Here is an 11233-nt window from a genome sequence, read left to right as displayed (position 1 = left end):
AAAATGGATGTCACTTCACTTATATATGCTGGTGTGATGCTACTTTTAATTTTCTAAAGTCTGAAGCAAGGCACTTGTTGTAGAATTGATGTCGCTTATTGATTGCTACTTCTTTGAAAAGTAAACAGCTCAGCCAATAAAACCTAGTTTATAAAGAACCAGCAATATGTCAGCCTCAAACTGGGCATGAACCATCCCAGTTATTTTTCAAAACATTGCTAAAATTTTAGTTAATCTATCACAAAGTATATATTGATGATATTTGAAGTATTTCAGTCAGGCCATCAAGGTGGCTGAAATTAGGGCCTGTTTGGCAGCCACCGTCTTGAAATGTTGCCCGCCAAAAAAGTCTTGTTTCATTTCAAAATGGTGCCCTTTCAAAATGGGCTAATATGTTCAGCAACACAGTTTGTTTTGAAAAGAGCTTGTCACACCACTGAGTACCAATAAGATATGATTGGCCTTTGATGCCATCATGTGATCATGTGACAAAAAGTGTTACACTTGGTGATGAACTAGAAAACACTATCTTCTCGCTCAATATTAACTACTTAGGTTTTTCTTTTGCAAGAAAAGCTGGACTCAATAATTAGATAGATTTCTGCGAGCAGAACACAAAAAACATTTGGTGCCTTATAAAGATGAGGTAGATTTTCTGTGGCAAAGATGACAAAAAATCAAACTGATCTGCCTCGTTGCGCTGGTTGTCACGGGCCAAGTCACGTCATGTGATAGCATCGATTATGGATGAGATCTAAGCTTACTTGATGTACAATCCTGAAATTTGTGTAATAGAGTATATTTGCTGCAATATATATCAGTGTTTTTCATTAACAAGGTATTGTGGAATTTGGACACACCATTTGCCGAAGTGTTGCTGACATGGATATGATGATAACTCCGCCAAATTGTGCCGAGTGTGCCACCGCGTGCCCCAACTGTAATTATCTATAATGAAGGGGACAGTGGTCCCAAAAGTCGCATGCGGAGCACGTGGGAGCATATTTTTTCGCTTAGTTTTGCTCGCGTGGTTTTTTGTGGCACCACAGGTGTGGAAGGTGCCGCAGGCACCTGACAGTTGCAGCAAAGCTGTGACGAGTGCAACTCGTCAACCTTGGGCAACCCTTGAGCTCGCTGTTCGTGTCGATCACATCCCTTGTGGATTCATGTCGAACGGGGGGACAAATACTCCACATGATGACCCCTCTTCCCTGTCACCGTCTTCACAGACTTCTGCCTTAAGAGAGCGGGCATGGTGGTGGGCTGTTGTGGGTGAGCGAAGAATGCGGCAGCCGCACAACTTGCCATTCGGCATGGTGGCTACTGCCGAGGCATATAGTACTAGGTGGGGCTTGATTCTGAACTCTACGCTTTCGATATATATCGCAGCTAATATGACGTGACGTAGCGTGAGAAATTTCGTTTGCCTCTCAGCTCATTCAAAACGAGCGCGTTTGCAAACGGCTCTCGTTTTGACTGCCGAACGGGCCCTAAGTTATGCTGTTTGTGTGAAACATACCAGCTTGGCTGGAACCCTTTCATGCCCGTGATGCTACGGTATCAGACGTGCCATTGAATGCAGACTAATTCATGACATAAATGGCATGAGGGCGGCATTCAAAGCCACTTCCATTATAAACCGGTTCAGAAATAGGTGTCTTCGATTCCCTGAGACACCGCCGAATGACAACAAGGTATTCTACAACTGGTAATTGACTGGTAATTCTGGCCCATCATTTTCTGATTCTGCTTATCTGTGGGATTCCACTGGCTCACCGAAATCTGCTACTCCCCAAAATATGCATGACACCATGATGTTTTGCTTCTAACAGAACATAAAGTACAACGTTCTACCATCACAATCACGTCCTACACTAAGGATGGGCCAGCCCACCATCACCTAAATATCAAAGTAACGGAAATACTTGTAGCTGTTCATCAGTTTTATTTCGAGTTCGTGGTTGATCTGGTATTTTATTCTTATTGCCTTTTCAGCGCTGGTACCTTTCACTTGATGATCTTTTGGAAGGCTTGTGGTACGATACTAGAAAACTATTTCGCCATCACTGATCCAATGGCACAGCAACGTATAGGATATTTAAGCGGCGTTGGTGCAGGATACAAATGATCAGACTACTCCATCCAAATCTCAATACTAAGTAGCTAGTCATGTCTTCCGTAGAAGGACAATGGTTGCACGACAAAGGTGTATATACCCGGTCAGTTATATTATGTTTAGTGACTGCAGATTGATACTCAAAATTTTCTACAGACCTCTCTTAGGGTCCGAGGCTACGCACTACCAGATAAGCCAGTTCACAGAAGGGTTTGTGTAGTCGCCTCTCGTTCCTGAGGGACATGACTAACTCCGATACAGAGCTAATGAATTCTGCATGGGGGTCTCATTTGAATCCACTTTCGTCGAGGACACCTTGGCCACAAAGATATGTGATGCTCTTTGCCATCTAAGGTCTGATTAATCTTATAAACCCATATGAATGCTTACGGTGTACTAGATTTTTCTCTCCTTTGATCGCAGCAGAAATTCGCAGTCAGCAAGATAGCCATGCTTGGTTCTACACACCCGCACCTGATTCTCTGCATGTGCGCAACTGGGCAAGGGATAGTCTGACAGTTCACCGTGATGATATTTCAGATGACGACTTCATCCTCTCGAAAAATGAAATCCACCTTCCAGAAGTGGATAAGAGTGATTTGGTTTGCAAACAGTACTTTGCATGCCATCTTCTATTGCGCAGCACTGGCTTGCATTCCATTTTTATACACGCAACCCACTTTCTCGCAGATGGGTTCACGGTTCTCAACATGCTTTACACCATATTCCATCATTTCACTGCGTCAAAATCGGCTAGAACCATTGAGGACCAGCATTGGGGGCTCGAGTGGAAATATCTACCTGTAGGCCCTGTTACTGCAAGCGGAGGCCTGCAGGACAATTGGGAAATTGAAGTACCCTTGTTGCATGAAGCGATGAAAAATATTGTTTCTACTCACCAGGAGGCAAGTCCCTTACACTACTTTTTTTGGCGCTATGCGATCTTAAAAACGCAAAAAGTTTTCACGGAATATTACTGCGGAGAGAATGCAAATTCAGCAGCACGGACATCCGTTGCGTATCAAGCGAGTCATCGATGCCGATACGTCGAGCAAACTCCTCGCTGCACTAAAGCAAGCGAGTTCAAGTGTTTCTTTTCTCCTTGATGCCGCCCAAGTTCTTGCAATCTTTAAGCAAGAGTCAGTCCAGGCAACCTTGACGCAGGATACAAATGTACTTTTGGACTTTTCCATGTAAGAAACTTGTTTTGCTGTGACATCAAACAAGCTCATTAATTGTCTGCAGAATTTCTTTGGATAAGTTCTATGTACCACCCTTCAATACTCGAACACACGTGGCTTCGGCGATGTGCTTTGTGCCGAACGTTATTGGAACAAAAGATATTCCTTGGGATAAAAGCTTGAGAGAGCAAGTACTAAACATAATGGTTAACCTGAAGCGTCAATATCGAAGATGGCTGTCAAGTAAACACCTACCACATTTAGCGGCTCAGACAGTCATTCAGGATAGTCTGCTGACATCATTGGCCACCAATCTTGGTGTTGTGGAAAGGTACTTGCCTTTGGTTTGGCCCGCCGAATCTGAGCAACCTATTGCGGTCATTGAAGAATTGATCCTAGGCCACCGCCAATCTCATTCCTATCGCCCGTATGTATTGTTGTGAACTGATGTACATTTACTGACAATATCTAGGTTTATTCACTGTTGGTCACTGAGGTCGAAAGTCTACATTCAGATTGTGGTAAGTCTGTGGCTTTTTGGGGACCATGGTGCTAACTGTAAATCCTTCAGGCATCTGATGGATACGATGAAAATAGCTTAGAAAAATTTATGGATGACATGGTAGCTATAGCTACTTCGATTATTGAAGATTGACAACTTTAGGGCTTGTAACGAGGAGATGTAATATACTTTTGTGTGGTGCGCCATGTGAGAGTGTAGTAATAACATGACCGTCCGGGGCAGACCCCGTGAGCTTGATTGTTATGAAAAGCCGCTGACTCCTTTCCAGGACACCTCGACCTCACGTGTCCCATAGTCTCCCCAGTCAGACCAGTGTTACGAGTTCCAACCCGTGGTTCTGCCACTGTGGTGCAATGTTTATAAATAATACCATCACCCTCCAAGGCAGACCTGGGCCCGACCAGCACCTCACATGTCTTTTAGAACTGTTTCAAGTAATTTTCATGTAGCACATTGTAGTATTATGTAAAACTGTACAGTCAAACTAAAAAGTCTGCTGAAAAAACTAGCATCAATGTTGAAATGGAAACCTGGAACCTACAGGTCCAGGAAGAAGAAGAAGAATAATAAAACAGTTAAGTGGTCAAAAGTTTGCTATGTCAGAATCACATAGTATAGTAATAACCTTCCTTCTTAGACAGGGCATTATTACCTGATAATATGACTGTATAGATGGGGCCCGCGGAGTCTGGCGGAGCGTGCCAGCCCGGCCATGTTAGATGTGATATTATTGTGCCCACCTTCAACAACCCAGCTGGGTGACAGGCTGCCCATCCAAGACAACCCGGCTGGGTGATAGGGTGCCCATCCAAGACGTCCCAGCTGTAACAACCAAGAGTTAGTTACTCTGGTGCACACTAAGACACACTATAAAGGTAGTGATGAGGGAGTGGTTACCCCTTAGGCTGAAGTGAGTTAGTTGGTATACAACAGGAGGACTCGCTGAGGAGTCTCCTTGATCTATTGGGGTATATATACTACTACAGGTTGGTTTGTACATATGTACTATACAGTTGATGAAGGCAGTGGCTGATGATGTCATGGGTGCAGCCCGTGTGACCAGCTCCACTGCGTGAGATACTTTGTATCTAAAATAAGAAGAAAGGCCATGCGGCGCGAGAAAGAGGAGTTTGAACGAAAAGGAAAGTGCCGCGTGGCACTGTGTGTGAAAACTACAGTAAAAGGTTAAAGAGGAGAGTGAAAGTTAAAGGTCCGAAAATATGTTATTGTAACACTACCCCCCTCTAAGGCTTGACTTCCAGGCAAGACCAAATACCGGAGGTGGTAGTTAGATTTTCGGGCATAGGTTGAAAAAGGGAATTAAAAAGTTTTGAATCCATGCCTCTAAGCTTCCTAGGAGCCGAGGGATTCTTAGAATAAAATTCACGAACAGTGTCGCAAGAATTGTCCAAATGGGCTTCTGGTTCCCATGTTCTGTCCTCATCTCCATAGCCCTTCCATAGGACTAGGAACTCTATTTTTCCACACTTCAAGCGTGCATCCACCACTCGTTTGACTTCAAACTCTTCTTCACCTTCCTGGGTGACTACTACCGGTCTGGGCCGGTCTATGCGCTGTCCCGGCAGCGGCCCTTTATAGGGTTTCACACGGCTAATATTGACCGTGGGTACTACCCTCATTCGTTTTGGGAGTTCCAGCTCCACTGCATTAGGTTTGACTTCCTTAATCTGGTAAGGGCCAATCCACTTTTCGGTCAGTTTTCTAGACTGCCAATCTTTTAACTTTAAGTGGTCCATATCTAACTAGACCAGGTTGCCGACCTTGTAGTCAGGGGCCTTAGAGTGTCTACGCTCTGCCCTGTCCTTCGTCTGCTCTGCAGTTTTGAATAGCACCTTGCGTCTTTCGTCTAAGGCAGACTTCATGTCCTTGGCCATGTTCCCAGCAGCCTTGTTTTTGATTTTGCCAGGTTCTACACCCATTCTAGGAAGGTACAATCTCGTAACCTCGAATGGTGCCTTTCCTGTAGCTGACGACTGTTTGATATTATATGAGAACTGGGCTATCTTTAGCCACTTGGCCCAATCTGTCTGTCTGTCATTAATAAATATCCGGAGATATTGTTTCAACTCCTGGTTGAGTCTCTCCGTTTGTCCATTGGTCTGCGGATGGAACACCATGGATAACTTATGTTTGATGCCCAGCATGCGGCATAAATCTTCCGTAAACTTGCTAGCAAATTAAGGTCCCCTATCGGAAATAACCGTTTCCGGTAACCCATGGATAGACCATACAAAATTTTTAAATAAATCTGCCGTACCAGCGGCGGTAATGGTTTTATTGGTGGGTATGAATACCACTTCTTTGGAGAAGCGATCTACTATCACCATTACTGAATTATACCCATTTGATTCAGGCAGATCTGTTGTAAAATCAACCAATATATCCTGCCAGGGACCAGCTGGTATCAGATTTGGCATGAGTTTACCGGCCGGTGGTTGATGAGAGTTCTTAGCCATGGCACATCTCAGACAGGATTTTACGTATTCCTGTACGTCTTTGACCATGCCAGGCCACATATAGTTTCTGGAGATCAACTCCATCATTCATTGCCACCCAGGGTGCCCAGGCACTGGAGTGTTGTGATGTCTATCTATTGCCTTGATCCTTGTGGACTCAGGCACATAGATTTTGTCTTTAAAATGAAAGAGCCCGTCTTTCCATAAATAGTTTTCATTGCCATCAAGGTGCGCCTTCTCTTCTGAGGAGATGTCTTTCTTGAAGACTTCGAGAAGATCGGAATTATGCCCGATTCTAACATTGGCAAGCCTTGATTGATCTATCAAGGTGACACCTTTGTTGTCATCTTTGATGCCGTTGGCATAATCCTCTCTTCTGGATAAAGCGTCCGCTTTCCCCATAGAGCTTCCAGGCTTATGAATTAATTCATAATTAAACATAGACAAGTACACCGCATAGCGGGCCTGTCTCCGGTTCAAGTCACGGGCCGTCATAAAATACTCCAGATTTTTATGATTGGTCCAGACTTCAAATTGGTGCCTAGCACCTTCTAAATAGTGCCACAACTGCTCTAGAGCTCTAATGATGGCCAGCATCTCTTTATTGTAGATTTGATAATTGCGCTCTGTGGGCAACAAACTATTTGATAAATAGGCACAAGGCCTCCAAAGATCGTCAGGGCATTTGATTGACAGAACAGCCCCAGTAGCAAAATCAGAACAGTTGGTTTCTAGCCGGAACTCTTTGTCTCATTCTGGAAATGCTAATATGGGCGCTGTTGTAAACGCCTGCTTAAGCTTATCAAAAGCTTCTTATTCTTTGGCGCCCCAGTGCCAAACAATATCCTTTTTTGTGATATTGTTCAATGGTCTCGTGATTTTTGCGAAGTTTTCGATGAATCTCCGGTAGAAGTTGCCTAAGCTAAGGAAGGCCCTAACTCCTTTGATGCAAGTAGGATCTGGCCAATCCAATATAGCTTGAACTTTCTCAGGATCCATCCTGATTCCGTTCCGGCCTATGATCATACCGAGGAAGTCTACTTCCTTCAATTTAAAATTACATTTTTCGGGTTTGACAAATAGGTCCTGTTCCTGTAAACGTCAAAGGACTTTTTGCACGATCCTGTCATGCTCAGCCTCATCGTCCGACTTCGTAAATATTAATAAATCATCAATGTAAATGACGACACAATTCTCCATATCCGCAAAGATCTCGTTCATCATGCTCCAAAAGGTCGCCGGTGAATTGGTCAACCCAAAGAACATAATGAGGGGCTCAAAAGATCCCCGGTGGCATGTGAACACGGCCTTCCAAGCATCTTCTTCTTTGATTTGTACATTATTGTACCCCCATCTGAGATCCATCTTTGTTAAGGTCTTGGCACCAGCCAATTTGTCTACTGGCTGACTGATTAAAGGCAGCGGATATGCATTCTTAACTGTGTGCTCATTCACATAACAATAGTCCATAATCATACACTTCTTTCCATTTTTTTTAGGAATGAAAAACACCGGGGACGTCATAGGGCTTTTGGAAGGTCTGATGTAACCCTTCCTAAGCTGCTCATCTATGAAACATGATACCTCATCTCTTTCTGGAGCAGAGAGTGGTTTCATGTGTCCTTTTCTCAATTTGAAGGTGTTCTTCAAATCTATAGCATGGTCCCAAGGCTTAGCCTCTGGGAAGCGCTCTGATTTATGTTTTGAAAAGACTTTCCAGAAGTCATGGTACCCGGGAGGTACCAGCCTCTTAATCTCTTCCTAGGGTTTCACCTCGTCATGGTCATGGTCAATCTTTTCCAAAAATCTGAGCTCATAAACATGATCAGCGTTTATCTTTTCAAGACACTCATTATGACGGACGTGACTTGGTTTACCCAGGTTCACACATTCCTGAGGGCAACGTGACAAAGTGACAACCCCTGTCTGCCAGTTGATCTCAGGATTGTGTTTAAATAGCCAGGTCCAGCCTAATATTAGATTAATTTTCCCTAGTTGGGTAGCTTCAGCAATGACTTGTTCTCTGTGTCCTTGGTACTCGACAACAAAAGAACATTTGTGCATGATACAGCCACCCGCTGTCATGCACCAAAGTTGATTGGTAGCATGGACAGGTGTCAATAACGAAGTGAATATTCAAAAAGACTTGCCTTTGCGCCACACAGGCACAGTGCCACATGGAATAGTAATTAATATTGCCTTTTTCAATCTTGTGGCTGATCAGCACCACCTCTATTAGGCAATCCAGTCACGCTCACCTTTGCTTTCTATCCGGTACTTTCCGCATTTCGGCATTTCGGTAAATTTTTGCGTTGCCACTGGCTACACATTACATTGTGCCCTCACTTTTGTTGTTTCCTTCACTTCCCTTCCTTTGCCTAGCCACACCCGACGGTCATTTCTGGATCCCCATTTTAGTTCACCTACTCGTCACCTCCACCCTCCTCCTCCTCATCTTCTTTGCTCCCCCACCTTTTCTGATGTCACCACTTCCTATGCGCTTCCGTTGCCAATCCGTTGACTATCACGTGCCACTGCTGATATCAGCAAAGCCCCAACGGCTGGTCCAAATAGGGCAACAGGTCCATCTTCATGACGTCGATCTGCCATCATATACTATCAAAAAATTGGTCGCTCGTCTTGCCTGGTTGGAGCTGTAAGGACCGTTTTATTATTTCCTTATCTTCGCTATGTCTTGGTTCTCGAACGCTTTTCCCATTACGCCTCTGGCTCTAGGGCTAGAGGTATCGTTTGCCGTTCTACTTCTCATAGCCCTCACAGGCTTTCTTAACCATCGTTACCATTTTATATCACAGATCAGAGACTGGGTATTGCTCCCAGCCAGCCAGCACACTGGGTAGGGACTGGTAGTAGGCATCTCGCCAACCAGCTCCAAGCCCCAGTAAAGCCTGGTAATACTAATAACGCCTTATCTAGGATCGTACCTCATCATGAGGATACGGTTCCTGACCACGCGTGACAACCTTCTATTATTAGTACAAGTCTCTCACCTGCTGATTAATCAAGTCAGAAGTCGTACGATAGTTACTCTCCCTTTTTCTTATTGGTTGATTAATTCCTCAGACCACTTTTCGTATATTCTCCTTTCGGTCTGAGGAACGGACAATTCCCTATATAAAGCCGTACCTATTCATGTATGGCTCCTTAGTTTTCTATTACTGAATTTACCCGCTTTACTCCTCAACAAGAACCTTTGAAGCTTACCTCTTAAAGTCCTCTACTCGCTATATTCACTAGCGTCTGTCGACCTCAAGCTCATTGAACCCCTTACTCCCTGCAAGTGCAGAAGGAGACAGGTTTCGTTTTTGTTATAGTTTATCGTTGCCTCACAGGAGTGTGGGTGGGTAGTTTTTGAGCTGGAGAAGGTTCATCCCCTTGTGTCACCCATGTTCATCGCTGTCCCATTCACTTGGGTACACTTATCTTTTGTCCATCGTCTTCGCTACAGCTACACCTACCACACGCTGCCTGGGACTCACTTGTTCCAAATTGGAACTACTCCTCTCCCTCCCTTGTTTGATCAGGTGGTCCAACACAACCAGTCTATTGGTAAGGCCATGGAACTGTTGGATTTGGACTAGGTGGTGGACCAGTGGCTCCAGTTTCTTTTTTTCAGCAGAACATTCATTTACAGTGCAATTATTTTTGATTTTTGAATAATTTTTATGGACACATATTTTTTTAGAATGCCTGACTGACAATAAAGGAACTGTGTTGATACTGATAATATTTTGCCTTGCCCTTTTTTTACTGCATCTTCCCATGACATCATGATTTTCCTGCTCTCTTTTTGCTATTGGACTTTACTTTATGGCTGTACAAACCTGTGACATTACTCACAGCATTCATTGTTCTATCCCTTTCTTTTCCTTTTTTTGACAATCTTATCCTGTACTACCTATGCAGGATCCATCAGCATACATTCTTTCCTTCATGTTCTTTCTCATTTTTTTTGCACAGCTATACTGTGCATAGCCTACTTTTTTTTCACTATATAAACCCCTGTATTTTACCTTGTAAAAAAAATAACAAGAACTTGATTCCAGACTTCTTCTCTAATTTCAAGTTCACTACTCTGCTACTTGTGATCCAGTGTGGTCACAACACTTCCCACTGTTACCACTGTTAACTGCTGTCATCGTCACTTCCCACTTTTGAAGTCATTGTTATCCCTTTCAATTAGAGTCCTTCTGAGCACTACAGTTTGTGCGTCAGGAGCCTGCTATCACTGGGAACCTCGTCACCTCGTCATCCTCATCGTTCTCAAACCTACCTTGTGCTACAATCAGCAAGGTAGTGCTCATCTATACTCGACATTAAGCCCCTATCTCCTATAAATTCAACTATCCCTCCTCCTTAAAACCCACACTCATACATCTCTGGGTTTTACTTTGAAGGATCTTCATACATACCACCCCACGAACAACCAGAGCACCCACTGTTCTAGGAGGCAAAGCCCATAAACAAGTTCCGTGGAATCTGGGAGGATTGTTTGTTAGTTTGTTTTTGTGTGTGGTTTTCTAACAACAGTTCTCATCATCGACACCGGGTTTGCACAAAGTGCGAGAGAGTAGAAAGAGCAAGTCCTAATGTAACAACCAAGAGTTAGTTACTCTGGCGCACACTAAGACAAACTATAAAGGTAGTGATGAGGGAGTGGTTACCCCTTAGGCTGCAGTGAGTTAGTTGGTATACAACAGGAGGACTCGCTGAGGAGTCTCCTTGATCTATTGGGGTATATATACTACTACAGGTTGGTTTGTACATATGTACTATACAGTTGATGAAGGCAGTGGCTGATGATGTCATGGGCACAGCCCATGTGACCAGCTCCACTGCGTGAGATACTTTGTATTTAAAATAAGAAGAAAGGCCATTTGGCGCGAGAAAGAGGAGTTTGAACAAAAAGGAAAGT

At 43.9% G+C, this 11233-nt stretch overlaps 3 protein-coding genes across 3 annotated transcripts; 2 read left to right on the top strand and 1 right to left on the bottom strand.

Annotated features, from left to right (window-relative positions):
* Positions 1-1670: 1670 nt before the first annotated feature.
* On the top strand, positions 1671-4022 carry SERLADRAFT_481057 (uncharacterized protein; the record flags this gene model as incomplete). The annotated part of the gene is made up of 8 exons (XM_007324706.1): positions 1671-2219; positions 2273-2326; positions 2378-2444; positions 2507-3021; positions 3077-3309; positions 3362-3724; positions 3770-3818; positions 3869-4022. The coding sequence occupies 5 exons, from the start codon at positions 2827-2829 to the stop codon at positions 3950-3952; spliced, it is 924 nt and encodes a 307-aa protein (XP_007324768.1).
* A 4180-nt stretch (positions 4023-8202) lies between these two features.
* SERLADRAFT_343569 (uncharacterized protein) lies at positions 8203-8370 on the bottom strand (the record flags this gene model as incomplete). The annotated part of the gene is made up of 1 exon (XM_007324705.1): positions 8203-8370. A coding segment is annotated over one exon (168 nt), but the record flags the coding sequence as incomplete, so codon positions are not given.
* A 582-nt stretch (positions 8371-8952) lies between these two features.
* Positions 8953-9479, top strand: SERLADRAFT_404220 (uncharacterized protein; the record flags this gene model as incomplete). The annotated part of the gene is made up of 1 exon (XM_007324704.1): positions 8953-9479. The coding sequence occupies one exon, from the start codon at positions 8988-8990 to the stop codon at positions 9156-9158; it is 171 nt and encodes a 56-aa protein (XP_007324766.1).
* Between the last annotated feature and the right edge of the window lie 1754 nt (positions 9480-11233).

Source organism: Serpula lacrymans (assembly GCF_000218685.1).
Source record: "Serpula lacrymans var. lacrymans S7.9 unplaced genomic scaffold SERLAscaffold_21, whole genome shotgun sequence".
In the NCBI taxonomy this organism is placed as follows: Eukaryota; Fungi; Basidiomycota; class Agaricomycetes; order Boletales; family Serpulaceae; genus Serpula; species Serpula lacrymans.
This window is presented reverse-complemented; position numbering and strand designations above follow the sequence as displayed.